Below are 14403 nucleotides of genomic sequence, written 5' to 3'. Positions count from 1 at the left end.
CTCTTCTTCTTCCTATAAAGGAAAGGAAGTAATCTCCACAGCTAATGGCCAAGGTATGAAAATTACACACTTTGGTGATTCTAATTTTTGTCATAATAATCATTCTTTCTCTCTCAAGAATATACTTGTTGTCCCTCAAGCCACACATAACTTGTTGTCTGTTATTAAGTTCACAAGGGATAACCACTGCTCTTTAACATTTGATCCTATTAAATATTATGTGAAGGATCTCAAATCGAACCAGACTCTTTTCCAAGGGCCAGTTGAAGGAGGCTTATATCCAATCAAGCTTGATAATGCTTCTTCAATCAAACCCAAAATAACAGCTTTACTTGCTAGGCCTACTTCTCCTGCTCTCTGGCATAAGAGATTGTGCCATCCCTCTTTTCAATCTATGCAAAAATTGAAGCATCTGTTCACTTCTGCACCTCTCAAGCCAATTTTTTGCTCAGACTGTCAGCTAGGCAGATGCAAGAAGCTTTCGTTTCATTCTTCATATAATGTAGCTTCTTTTCCTTTAGAATTGTTGCATATAGACCTATGGGGTCTTGCACCTACTGTATCTGTTAGTGGCTTCAAATACTATGCTAATGTGATAGATGATTTCTCTAAGTTTTGTTGGATCATTCCCTTATCTTCTAAGTCTGATTTTACTTTTGCCTTTATCTCTTTTGTGAACACTATTGAAAATCAGTTGGGCAAGAAAGTTAAAATGATTAGGACAGATGGAGGTGGGGAGTTTATTGCTACCTCTCTTCGATTATTCCTTCAAACCAAAGGGATTAGTCATCAGCTAACATGCCCTCACACCCCAGAACAAAATGGGGTTGCTGAGTCTAAGCATAGACACCTAATTGATCTCACTAGAACTCTTCTCATTCAAGCATCTCTTTCTTCTTCCTATTGGCTTGAAGCTCTTCATGCAGCTAATTATGTTATTAACAGACTACCTTTAGCTCATTTAGACAATATTTCTCCTTTAGAAAACTCTTTTACTGTTCTCCTGACTATGACTTTCTTAGAGTTTTCGGATTTGCTTGTTATCCCTGGTTAAAACCCTATACCTCCAACAAGCTTCATCCTAGGAGCAAAGAATGTATTTTTATAGGTTATGCTACTAATCAAAAAGGTTATAAATGTTTGGATGTCTCTACTGGGAGGGTATATATATCAAGACATGTGGTGTTCAATGAAGAACATTTCTCATTACACTCTTTGAGAAATTCTTCCTTGACCTCTTCTTCTCCAAATTCAGGCTCTTATCCCATTTCTCTTACTCCTATTCAGGTGGCTGCCTCTTCTCTTCCTCCAGTCCCTCGTATTTCAGACTTAGTTCAGCAGCTACCATCATCACCTATGGTACCTAATCCTCCCTCCCCTCACGAATCTCTCCCTCCTACTCCTTTATCTAGTGATTCTTCTGTTCCTACTGAATCACAACCAATTCTACCTACTGAATCACCATCAACTCCTATTACCTTACCTACTGAAACACCTGGTTCTACTGACTTACCTAGTTCTATTATCTTACCAACCACTACTCAGTCTATCCATCCTATGCAAACAAGGGCCAAGTCTGGTATTCACAAACCCAAAAGTTTTCTAGCATCCACCAAACACCCTATTAATTCATCATTCCACATTGACTCTTTACCACCCACACCCACACCCACATGTTTTACTCAGGCTAATAAGGACCCTAACTGGAGAGAAGCAATGACTACTGAGTTTAAGGCTTTGGAAGATTTAAACACTTGGTCTCTTGTTCCTCCCTCTCCTAATCAGAATCTAGTTGGTTGTAAATGGGTATTCAAATTGAACAAAAGTCAGATGGTTCCATTGAGAGGTACAAGGCTCTTTTAGTGGCAAAAGGTTTTCATCAAAGAGAAGGTATTGATTACTCAGAAACCTTTAGTCCTGTGGCAAAGCCAACCACCATTCGAGTCCTTCTCTCTCTAGCCACTCAGAATGACTGGATGATTAAGCAGCTTGATGTCAGCAATGCTTTCCTCCATGGTCATCTCAAAGAAGAGGTTTACATGACTCAACCTCCAGGTTTTCAGGACAAATCAAGGCCTAACTATGTGTGTAAATTGCATAAATCACTATATGGCTTAAAGCAAGCCCCTAGAGCTTGGTATGAGGAATTAGTTGACTCTTTGTTGGCTTTTGGTTTTCAGAAATCTTTCTCAGACACTTCTTTATTTGTTTACTCAGATAAAGGGGTTCTTCTATATGTGCTAGTCTATGTAGATGACATATTGGTCACTGGTAATTCCTCATCAGCTTGTGCTTCTCTCATGGCTACTCTTAGTTCTCAATTTGCTATGAAGGACTTGGGTCCTATCCATTATTTTTTTGGTATGGAGGTTAAAAGAGATGAGTATGGTCTTTATCTTACTCAAACTAAGTATACTTTAGATCTTCTCAAAAAAGCTCAAATGGCTGATGCCAAACCTTGTTCTACTCCATTACCTCATAGAACAAAACTTAGTCCAACTGAGGGTGAGCTTCTTGATGATCCAACCCATTATAGAATCTTGGTGGGGGCTTTACAATATCTAACCTGGTCCAGACCAGATATTAACTATTCAGTTAATCTTGTTTGTCAATTTATGAGTCAACCTAGGACCTCTCATCTCTTGGCTGTAAAGAGGATTCTAAGATATCACAAGGGTACTGTTAATTATGGCCTTCACTTCACAAAATCGAAATCTTTGAATATACAAGCCTATGCTGATGCAGATTGGGTTGGTAGTGCTTGTGACAGTCGCTCTACTTCTGGTTTCATCATCTATTTAGGTGGGAATCCTATCTCTTGGTCGGCAAAGAAGCAGCCAACAGTATCTAGATCTTCTACTGAAGCAGAGTATCGTTCTCTTGCTCAATCTACAGCTGAAGTTTTATGGATTTGTTATCTATTACAAGATCTTCATGTTTTTATCTCCACTCCACCAATGCTCTGGTGTGATAATGTCTCGGCCTTAACCTTAGCCTCTAATCCTGTTTTTCATTCCAAAATAAAGCATCTTGCTTTGGATTTCCATTCCATTCGTGAATTGGTGTTTAACAAAAGGATTAAGCTATCTTATGTGTCTACTTCCTCTCAGCCAGCAGATGTTCTGACCAAAGCACTACCTGGTCCCCAATTCTCTCTCTTTGGAACCAAGCTTAAGCTCTTGCCCATCGCTTAGCTTGAGGGAGGGTAATGAAGTGTATTTCAAATAGGAGCTGGATCATTTCTTATCCAGCTCTTTCTCATCGAATCATGAAGACTCAAGAGTAGTTAGTTTGTATCTGCTGGACAAGACTCTTGTCCACCCTCGATGTATCATAACTTAAGCATGTTAGTTTGTTGAGAATCGGTTGTGTTAGTTAGAGAGAGAGAGCACAATTCTGTTAAAGTTGTTATCAAGTTTGTTAGAGATGATCTTTATATACTTGTAATCATCTCAAATTCATTTCAATAAGAATCGTTTTAACTAGAAAAACCACTTCCGGAAAAAAAATATACGTATATTATATATTGTTGTAAATGCACTAATGTGAATATTTACATATTTGTATTGTCTCCTGAATGACCTTTAGTTTATGACAAGTCTTGTGTCTAGCCAAAATGCTAGGTTTTTTGCATATTTTCAATTCATTGACCTGTAGATCAAACTAAATATTTCCCATCATGCCCTTATTGTCTTTTCCTTTGAGGACTTCTATCTACACCCTTGCTTTATTTCCTCCAACTTTCCATATCCATCATTTCCTTCTTCCTTCCAACCTATGATATTTCCCAATTAATACGAGGAGGTACAACTTACAAGCCCGCCCCATGAGTGTGCCGACTTGTGCAATTCACACTTTGACCACAAACAAAACTGAGTCAAACATAAGAAGGGGTATATTAGTCATTTTTTAGAAAAAATATATGGTTGTAATGGAAACTCGTCTCCTCTCCTTCGTTGGAAAGAAAAGAAAGTGAGTTAGGTGTGCTAAATTCACGTCTTCTTCAACCGTAGTTGTAGTTGGCACAAAATAAATCTCTCTCTCTCTCTACATTTCTCTCTCTCTAGAAACCCTAATCCCTAAATCCCCCTCTCTCTCTAGAATCGATCGATTGATTAGTCTCTTTACATCATGGATGCGGTTTCCAACCCCAGAGTTCTTCCTCAATTGAATCAGTATAATTCACACCTTCGCAATTCAAATCATAGTTCAGCCATGTAAGTTGCTTACTTTATTAAGAATTGATTTATTGATCTAGTTTTCTATTTTTTGCTAATGATTCGTGATGGGATAATTAGTCCTGGAATTAGGTTTATTTTACAAATCAGAGTTTCTGTATGTTGATTGATCTAAAGATTGTAGTATTTTGAGTTTAATAGCTTGATCAATTTAGTATTAATAATTTACTTCTTAGAATTGGGCAACTCTTTGATCTGAAAAATGATTTATTCTGTTTGTTGAGATAAATTCTTCTATATACTGGATCGTTTCTACCCATTTTGTTATGCCCTAGGTTTAATTGGTACTTACCGGGTGGTTTCAGAAATACTGATAATTGTTCTGAGAAGGAAATTCTGTGGAAATTGATATTTGGGTAGCATCCAATCAACTAGTAATAGAGATGAAATCTATATTTCATAAGTTGGGTAATATCAAGTGGAAGGCCCTCTTGTCCCCAGGTTACGCTTTAGTGGGTTCTAGTCTGGTTGTTCAACTTGCATCCCTTCCCATTTATAGTGTGTCCGAACCCAATCATATTATCTTCCATAAAGAAATGGAACAGGAAATGGAGCCAATGAAGGGCAAGATGTGCGTGTCTCATACTCATATCAACTGTATTCACGATAAATATCATCATCCCTAGTCTACAAAATAAATTTCATTGAATACTTCTATGTACAAAACAGCTTAATATTGTAACTTGCTTGGTGGTAAAGATAATCTTTAATGTATTCTTGACTTATGTTTACTTACAATACATCTTCTAGTTTGCTCTAGAATTATGTACCTTTGTGTTGGTCATCCATGCGAATAGTTGTTTTTAAATTAATGATAGGTCTTAAGATGTCATCACGTCAACACTTTGAAAAACTTGTCCTAACCGATCTTGAATTTGCAGTTCACTTCGTAAGTCGAAATCTGTCTTATCCGTGAGCTGTTCAGCTGAAGTATCTAAAAATCTTGGCAAATCGTCATCTAAGTTTCAAGTTCCACATCACGATTCCTCCAATATAAGAAATGGGACACTCATGTATGATCCGTTGAAGAAGAGCAACCCATGCTGGAAAGTTTTTTCTTCTGCGGAAGCATGTGTATATGATGAACATTCTTTAGGAACTCCTTCCCACACAGCAGAAGAAAAGGTTGGGGTTTTGCTGCTCAATCTTGGGGGACCAGAGACGCTTCAAGACGTGCAACCATTTTTATATAACTTATTTGCTGATCCAGTATGCTACTCAAACTTCCCTTAGATATAAATATGTCAATTGGTTAAGCTTGATGAAGATCCAACTAATAATGTGATTTAACATTGCAGGATATAATACGCCTTCCTAGATTATTTCGGTTTCTTCAGCGTCCTTTGGCTCAACTAATTTCAGTTCTCAGAGCTCCAAAGAGTAAAGAAGGTTATGCTTCCATTGGTGGGGGATCACCTTTGCGCAAGATAACGGATGAACAGGTAAATTTACTTGCTTTATAGTACTTTCTCTACTCTGCATGTATCAAGATATAGCATAATGTATGAAATTATTCCAGGCTCAAGCACTCAAAACGGCTTTGGAGGAGAAAAAAATGTCTGTAAATGTATATGTAGGAATGCGCTATTGGCATCCATTTACTGAAGAGGCAGTTCGTGAGGTTGGTACTTGAACTTTGTGTCTACTCTTTTCGTTTAAATCTTTAGGGTTTCTTTCTTATGCTATTTCGGTGTAGAGTTCAGTTATCATTAGGTGGCAGACCATTTCCGTTTGCAGTTAACCTGACATATAATGCTTTCTGTATATAGCAATGAGTAAGCATATAGTTGTTCATCTGCCTCAGAAGTTTTATGACCAATCACCTTTCTCGTCACAGATTAAAAAGGATGGAATTACTAGACTTGTTGTACTACCTCTTTACCCGCAGTACTCCATCTCGACAAGTGGATCAAGCATCCGTGTTCTCCAAAACATGTTCAGGTGAATTTCCTTGTTTCCTCCCTTCTTCTTAGATTTTCGAGGTTACAATAAAACAATGCACATGTTTCTTTACCTCTATCTAGTTAACTGAAATACAACCATCTCTCAGCGAAGACACATATCTATCGAGGCTACCAGTCTCTATTATAAAATCATGGTATCAACGCAGCGGTTATATAAACTCAATGGCTGACTTGATAGAGAAAGAACTACAGGGTTTCTCTAAGCGTGAGGAGGTACTTTTCATGCTTTTCTTCATCCCATTTGGAACCATCTTCTTTCTTACTCATATAATAGAAAAGAAACCACAGTCATAATCACGGATGTGGGTTATCTCTTTTCTGCAACTATTATTATTTTTGCTTATAGTTGTGGTCAATATTTTAGGTGATGATATTCTTCAGCGCTCACGGGGTACCAGTCACCTATGTTGAGGATGCAGGAGATCCGTATAGGGACCAAATGGAGGATTGCATTAGCTTGATCATGCAAGAACTTAAAGTTAGAGGAGTCAACAATGATCATACTCTAGCTTACCAGGTTGATCTTGATTTCAAACATTCAAGCTTTAAGTACCTTATTTTTTTCCATTTACTTTCGTCAGTACCATCTGAGTAATCACTTCGATAATAACCAGATTGATATTCTGACTTGCGGTTACCTTCAAAATTAGAGGACTCTTTTTTTATTATGATTGTAACTTATCACCAGTGACTAATTTTTTCTTTATTAGAGTCGCGTTGGACCTGTTCAATGGTTGAAACCTTATACGGATGAAGTTCTAGTTGAGCTTGGCCAAAGAGGTGTGAAGAGTCTATTAGCTGTTCCTGTAAGGTGTGTTCCATCTTTCCTCAGATAAACAACAGAATCAAATTTATTTATGATGCTTTTAGCATACTTGATTCTTCAATCATGTGAATTATTTTATTTTCATGCTTGAACAACAGAAAATTAGTTTCATGTTAGGATTCTTTTTGTTAATTGAAACGACAAAATTAGGTTATTCTGAATTTTCTAACACTTGTTGGTTTTGTCCCATTTCAGCTTTGTGAGTGAGCACATAGAGACACTTGAAGAGATTGATATGGAATACAAGGAATTGGCCCTTGAATCAGGTATTGAGAATTGGGGTAGAGTTCCAGCTCTAGGATTGAGTTCTACTTTCATAACCGACCTAGCAGATGCCGTAATTGAGGCACTGCCTTCAGCACAAGCAATCTCAACTGAAGAAAGCAAAGCAGAAGAAGCAGATACCGACCCAATGAGCTATCTAATCAAAATGTTCTTCGGTTCAATACTGGCTTTTGGTTTACTTTTGTCCCCAAAACTAGTTTCTACATTCAGAAACTACCTCCACTAGCGTAGCGTCATCGAAACTAGAAATTTGATATCAAAGAAATCATAGTAAGGTTTTGTTTTCTAAGATTATTCTAAACTATGAAATATAATAAATAAAAGGGTGAGTTTCTCTCGCATATTAGTATACATTAAGTTTATGTTGAGATTGCTTTGTTTACTTCAATTTTTTTGGTCCATCACAGAAGTAAGCCTGTTGAAGGGCATAATTGGTTTGGTTGTTGATATTCAACAATGGCCGAGATAGACATTAGGGCCTTTGGACGTACATCTTTTTCAATGTTTCCTACATCTCTTTTTTAGATGAGTTTCCTACATCTCTTAGAAAGTATTCCTAAGAGATAAATGGCTGGCCGACCATCTGTAATTGACATCTGTAAATGGAGCCCTAGTCCCAACCCATTGGACTCCAACCGGGGAGCACTGGTGCTGGGCTGCCCATGGGGCATAAGAGCTTGGAGTGAGGGGCTCCCAGCCCAATCGGGAACCCCCGGGTTGGGCTCCCCATGGGGCTTAGGAGCCCGGAGTGAGGGGCTCCCATCTGAAGGTGGGAATCGGGCCGGTCGGGTTCATGTCATTCATCGGGTTGGGCCGGTCGGGCTTTGAAATTCTCTGCCCATTCAGGCTTTCGGATTTAATCGGGTGGGTTATTTAAAAAATCGTAGAGTCCAAAACCCGTCCAAGTCCGTCAAATTTTTCGGGTTTCTCGGGTATCGGGCGGTCGAGTATCAGGTTTTCACCAAAGTTTCAAAATATCTCGGTCGAAATGACTAAAATATTTCTATTTCGATGGTACCGAAATTTCTAACGAAACTAAACTTTAATTAAGTTTCTCTTAACAATGTTGTGTCGAGGGCACTCCGCACTTAGACAACAATATATGTATATATATATTATACACTTCAACTTTAAAAATATATCCATATATATGTTATACATACATACATAAATACATACAAGCAAGCATACATATAATGTGCATAGGTAACATCGTACAAACGGATGACATTATTAAGCGGGTTGTGTTGGATAAAGATTATCAGGGGGGCTCGGGCGGGATGCTGGGTAGCACTTCTAAATCCGTACCCGACCCGTTGATTTCATCGGGTCTGTCGTGTTAAACCCGCCTTCGGGTTTCGGGTGCCCGTGAAGGTTTCGGATTTGCGGACTTTTTTCCCAGCCCTACTCCCATCCCCATTAACATTACTCTCTGGAGTCACCTATTAACTTAAAGAAAAAGAAAACTAAGTTCAAAAAAAATGATTTAGTTCAGTAGTCTATTTGGTGATACATCGTCTTCGTTAAGTAGATTTTTTCAGATTTCACACCATGTATCTTCTATTATTATATGCAAAGTATTCACTACAAAAAAATATTAAACAACTAACGTGAACTAACTTTAAGCACTTTTCGGTGTACAACATCCTTAAGATTGAGATTGGAGTCTAGGAAAGATTTATTTACGAAATTTTAGTTTTTCACAATATATGGCATAAAACAACCTTCTTCTTTCTTTATTCTTATTCGTTTGTACTTGATCATCTTGCTCACCTTTACTTTTGTTTAGCCTTTTTTCTGATTTACCGGAACTTAGGTTGAGGATAGAATCCAGAGAGATAAGAGAATTTTTTTTGCAAAACTTTGAAAGAAAATAAAAGGAGAGCAGAAGAGGAAGATGGTCAGCTGTTGACCGATCGTAGTCAGCGAAGACAATAGACTTGATGATGACCTGACCACATTAAAATTGCCGCTAGGTCAAACTAAAGGTTAAGTTGCTTATTTTACCGAGATACGTCTATAGACAATTCCTTGCATACGAAGAGAGTTTATAACCGCGACTCAAAGATATCTTAATTGACGATTTAAGTCCTCATCTAAATTCAAAAAAAAATTTGGGGGTCCCAATAATAATATTTGCAGGTGCCTTTAAAAGCTTCTCACATTAGATGGAACTCCAAAGTCCAAGGGCAATGTACTAGCGGCACAAAGTAGGTAAACAGCTAAGTTTGTATGCCACGTGGAGGGCAATGACAAACGTTACATGAATTTGAATTTGTTCATGGATGTCGGATGATTGCAGGACAGGATACGGTGTCCTTCTGACCACAAAAGGACAAAGAAGAAGAAATTTGTAAGAATTTCACCTCACAACTGTTTTCTATTAATCTAGGGTTAATTCCTATTTGACCCCAAATATGACCAACTTGTTCATTTGGTCCTCTAAATGCTATAGGTATCCCTTATTTCAAATTTCGCATTTGCCCATTGAATTATATGTACTTTATTATTTCTTCAAAGTCACCACGGTCGGGTTTTAAATCTTAATTTAGAAAACATATATAAGTGAATACATCGATCGTTTATAATCTTGTATTAGCTATGAGTAGTCCTCTCTTTTCTGGGAAGGATCCTGTCAAACTAATCGTATGAGAAAAACTTTAGAAACTTGAATTGTTTTAATAATTTTGTGAAATAATATACTAGTAGTCTCGTGGTAGTATAAACATCATCTTTTAACTTCAAAATTCATACCACTCGAAATATATGTAAGTTGGCTCATGTGCGATTGTCAAACATTAATTTCTTGAAGTTTTAAGACAGATAAATTTCCTTGTATATGTTATATACACACACATATATGTATATAAAATGATGCAGGCCAAGTATTAATATTTCTTAATTTAAAGATAAATTAAAACGAGACCACATAATTAAGTAATTGTAACATATTATTTATCTTCATTCTTGATGATTAACTAGTAGGAAAACATCGTGATTTTATCACTTATGAACTGAAATGTTTCCGTTGACTTCAAAAAAAAAAAAAAAATGGCTAGTAGGAAAAAATACTTTTGGAAACTAGTACAAAGTTTGTATTATATGATACCTTTTCAAGATGACATCCAATTACAAAACCCCAAAGGCAAAAAGGAAAAGATCAAACAACTTCTAAAACTTAGAGATATTACATAATTGACATCCAAATCTAACTCTTGTAACCCTAGGTTGGTTAATAGGCCAGAGAAATATTTCAAATTTAGTTGTTAATTCTACAATAGATCTTTATATGAACCATTAGTTTTCTATACCTAAAGTTACTATATATCTAAATAAACCACTTTTTAATTCTTGGTTTTTCTTTGCTCTACAAATTTATGTATTCTCTTAAGTGCAACTTCTAATGTTTCTTCACTCATATTTGCAAAACAGACCCTAAACCAACCTGGTTCAGAACAATGACATGAAGATCCTGGTGAGATATTCAACTTGACTTCATTCACAATTAAATCCCATAATTCTAATTCACCTTCTCTTGTTTGTGTTCCCAATAATGGACTTAAATTCATCCAACAAAATAATCCAGCATTTCCTTTTAAACATTTAATCCCAGCTCTCTTTAATCCTTCAATGATCATATCATACCTTTTCCTTAATCTTTCTCTATTTGTTTTTATGTAATTTTCTGTGAATTTAGTATCCGATAACATTGAAGCTAAGAGATGTTGTGTTTGAGATGAAATTAGGGTAAAACTTGACATTCTTCTTGCAGTTGTTACGACTTTATCGTTGTAAGAGTAGATCGTTCCTACTCTAAATCCGGGTAGTCCTAAATCTTTCGATAAACTGTAAACTATATGGACTCTCTCTGCGTCTTTATATTTTCGATCTTCAAGTATTTCTGCAATACTTATAAACTCGGATGAAGAAAAAACAGACCCGGAATAGATTTCGTCCGATATAAGATGAATGTTTTTTCGTGTTACAAAGTCAAGAATCTCTTCGAGAAGTGATCGTTCCATTGCTAATCCTAACGGGTTTGAAGGGTTTGTCATTAATAGCCCTCTAACCTTAATATTCATCGATGTCGCTTCATTATAAGCATCTTCCAAAGCCTTTGGTGTAATTTGGAAATTGTTTGAACTATCACAGTGAACAGGAACAATCCTTACTCCAGTTCTCCACCTTAGGTCACGATCGAAACTGCAAAAATTTAACCGCATTAATTACTCAAAATGTAAATATAACGCGTAACTTAGGATTATATTAGGGTTTCCAAAGTAGTACAAAAGTTCATGGAGCTTAGTTAGGTTTAGTTCTTACCCAGGATAGTAAGGAGTTGGAACAAGTAAGGCATCCCCAGGATCAGCTAGTATGAAGGTAAGTAGTTCATTAGCAGCTGTAGCTCCTGCTGTAAGGACTATTCTCTCGGGATCGAATTTCGCTCTTTCTCCTCTTATTTTCTCCATAAAACTTGCCATTGCTTTTCTAAAAGTTTTTAGTCCATGATAATCTTGAAACAAAGCATTCTCTTTGAAGCTTGAAATCCCACTCCCAACCCTTAAATTTAATGATTCAGAATGGTTTTCCAAGTACTCTTCTAGTAAGTCAAATGAAACCTGTTTTCATAATAAAAAGTTAGGATGTTAACATGTGTGTATCTATACAACTGGAGGTCAGATTTCAAATCTTACTGTTTCGAGAAAAATATAAAAGAATACATTGATCATATGTAACTCTCTGACTCACTCTTTTTCATGGTTTCTTAAAACAACTTACTTGATTTTCTGCTAATCCCATTTGTATGACACCCGACGGGTTCATCGACTCATCATAAGGGTTCTCGTCGTAAGCTTTCCATCCAGCAAAATAAGGAGAGTCTTCTCCATGAGTATCAGAGAGTGCAATTTTTGATAACCCAACACTAGGTTTTTGCTCAATCTCAATACCCATATCTAATTTTTGTTTAGTAAAATATAGTACAAAAAGTAGTACTTTTCTAATGTTCTTGTTCAAGAAAAAAAACTAAAGTTCCAAAAGAGTAAGGAGTTGAAAGGATAAGAATTGAAGAGAACCTATGGCATAGAAGCCATATTTATAGTAGTAGTCCAAAAACAAAAAAGATAACTCCATTTTAATTGTAGAAGATAAAATCTACACCTAAAAAAGAAACCCCAATAATGATGTATGAATTTAGTAGGGTAAGCAAGATCAAACATATATCCCCTTTTGAAATCTGTTTTTTCTATTTTATTTTATAATATACAATTATTCAATTTTGATATTGCTATATAATGGGATATGTAGAAATTATATAGAGAAGTTTTCATTATCTCAATCATCATGAGATCTACAGCAAATATGGTAGTTGATCAAAAGATAAGTTTTCATCTCTCTCTCTCTCTAGTTCTTCAATATCATTTTCTTTTGATTCTTTCATATGGTCATATATACTAATATATTTTAAAAAAAAGAAATAGTATTTTTTTATTTAAATTGACTCAATTTTTTCACTGTATTTTTTGGGTATGTTGGTTGTTGAGTTCGGCTAATAGGACCCACATTTAGAACCTATGACTGATCAAATCCTTGATTAAGCATCATTAAGATCTCTCTTGGTGAACAATGGGATGATTCTCATCAAAAAACAATGGGATGATTCAAATTAGACTGCTTCAACAACACACATATGTATAGATACACACTTTATTAGAGCAAGTACAATGGAGGGGCTCAGGCTCCGGACATATGTATAGATTCACACTTCAAATTAGGCTACTTCAATGTCGAGTTCCCAACCGAGACTCCTATATCCAAATTATGTACGGTGGTGATGTACGTGTGTGAGATTTTAATTTTAATTTTTGTAACTATAAATTATTAGTTCAATAATAAAATTTAAAATTGATATTATTTAAGAGAGAGTATTTTAAAATGATAAATATAAAAAAAATAATAATAGAGAAAAAGAAAAAAAGGATTCGAAATAAAAAAAAAATCAATTAATTTTTTTTAAATAAAAATATTTAAATGTAAGTGGGGTGGATCCCGTTTTTAGGGAATCTCCACATTTGTTACCGCCGGGATGCCGAACGGTAACAAAAATGGGGTTGGGAGCCCAGCCCCTGGGCTCTCCGGTTGGAGCAAGTCAGGCTGGGACCAGGCTCCAAATTTGAATTTGGGAGTCCATCTTTAACCACATTGGACTTGCTCTTATATGGGTCATGAGCTTGGAGTCCAAAATAAAACCCAAATACGTTTTGATGCCCAATCACAAAAAGAACAGAAAATCTTGTCAACGTTCTCTATAATATTTTGTTGGTGAAAAATAATTACTCAATTTCTTTTAGTCTTCAACTCTCTAGATATTTTCGTAATCTGCAACTGCTTGCAAGAGTTTTGCGACATCTTGTAAACGAATAATTTTTGTCCTAATTTTTGGAAAAATTTTAAATTGAATTCCTATATTTTTGTCCTAATTTTTGGAAAAATAATTTCCTTCTATTTTCTTGATAATTGTTCAATTTCTTTTTGTTAAGTTCCATTCAAGTCATACCATAGTTACGTATTATCTTTCGCAATTATTTCTTCTTTGTATTACTTACCATGATTTGTTTCTTTTAGATCTTTTGTTCTTCAATCAATATTGAGATCATATTTAATCTTATGGCGAAACTTTTATATCGACGAATTATGCACATATTAAGTTTGTCAAGAATATTCTTACTGTACATTTATTATTATTATTATTATATTTATCTTAAAAATTTTACTATTATATATTCTTTTATGGACAAATATCAAATTTTATGGCGGTCGAGAATAACCGTTTGTATTCTCATCTAGTATACTTTATTCTGTAAGGTTTCGAAATCAGTTACTTATTTTTTATTGAACTAGAAAAGTAAGATTATTGCGAGAATCATGATAACAAAAGTTACTATATTCGCTACAAAAGTGTCTACAACATATAACCCCCTATGCACTAAAATGGAAGGCCACTTTCTAGTAATTTTAAGCTAGGAAACTATGATTTGAAATCATTTAAGTTTTATGGAGTGGGATAGTTAAAATGTGTGAGAATCATTAG

The 14403-nt window shown here is 35.7% G+C and overlaps 2 protein-coding genes across 3 annotated transcripts; one reads left to right on the top strand and one right to left on the bottom strand.

Annotated features, from left to right (window-relative positions):
* Nucleotides 1-3463: 3463 nt before the first annotated feature.
* FC1 (ferrochelatase 1) lies at nt 3464-7654 on the top strand. Its single transcript, XM_086640735.1, has 9 exons — nt 3464-4217; nt 5120-5447; nt 5537-5680; nt 5758-5859; nt 6076-6179; nt 6289-6415; nt 6567-6719; nt 6913-7013; nt 7224-7654. Exons 1-9 carry the CDS (start codon nt 4132-4134, stop codon nt 7537-7539), a joined length of 1461 nt encoding a protein of 486 aa, XP_086496861.1. The 5' UTR covers nt 3464-4131; the 3' UTR covers nt 7540-7654.
* A 3003-nt stretch (nt 7655-10657) lies between these two features.
* On the bottom strand, nt 10658-13721 carry ACS7 (1-amino-cyclopropane-1-carboxylate synthase 7). 2 transcript variants are annotated; one of them, XM_086640737.1, is made up of 4 exons: nt 13699-13721; nt 12093-12237; nt 11637-11932; nt 10658-11516 (listed from the first exon to the last, which is right to left on the bottom strand). In XM_086640737.1, the coding sequence occupies exons 1-4, from the start codon at nt 13719-13721 to the stop codon at nt 10658-10660; spliced, it is 1323 nt and encodes a 440-aa protein (XP_086496863.1). The 2 variants fall into 2 exon arrangements, with proteins under 2 accessions (XP_086496863.1, XP_086496862.1); XM_086640736.1 differs by lacking the exon at nt 13699-13721 and having other exon boundaries at nt 12093-12348.
* Nucleotides 13722-14403: the final 682 nt, after the last annotated feature.

This window comes from Eschscholzia californica, unplaced genomic scaffold, assembly GCF_041429995.1.
Source record: "Eschscholzia californica isolate CP2 unplaced genomic scaffold, dmEscCali1.0.p SCAF_5, whole genome shotgun sequence".
NCBI classification, from domain to species: Eukaryota; Viridiplantae; Streptophyta; class Magnoliopsida; order Ranunculales; family Papaveraceae; genus Eschscholzia; species Eschscholzia californica.
The sequence above is the reverse complement of the archived record's forward strand: the minus strand, read 5'-3'. Positions and strand labels throughout refer to the sequence as shown.

What these genes read in the sequence shown, in the direction of transcription:
- ACS7 (XM_086640736.1), bottom strand. Translation starts at nt 12,266, where the DNA reads ATGGGTATTGAGATTGAGCAAAAACCTAGTGTTGGGTTATCAAAAATT. An exon ending in TGGGATTAGCAGAAAATCAA is followed by an intron (nt 11,933 to 12,092) that starts GTAAGTTGTTTT and finishes TTATGAAAACAG; the next exon opens with GTTTCATTTGACTTACTAGA. An exon ending in CCAACTCCTTACTATCCTGG is followed by an intron (nt 11,517 to 11,636) that starts GTAAGAACTAAA and finishes AAATTTTTGCAG; the next exon opens with TTTCGATCGTGACCTAAGGT.
- FC1 (XM_086640735.1), top strand. Translation starts at nt 4,132, where the DNA reads ATGGATGCGGTTTCCAACCCCAGAGTTCTTCCTCAATTGAATCAGTAT. An exon ending in GCAAGATAACGGATGAACAG is followed by an intron (nt 5,681 to 5,757) that starts GTAAATTTACTT and finishes AAATTATTCCAG; the next exon opens with GCTCAAGCACTCAAAACGGC. An exon ending in CTATTAGCTGTTCCTGTAAG is followed by an intron (nt 7,014 to 7,223) that starts GTGTGTTCCATC and finishes GTCCCATTTCAG; the next exon opens with CTTTGTGAGTGAGCACATAG.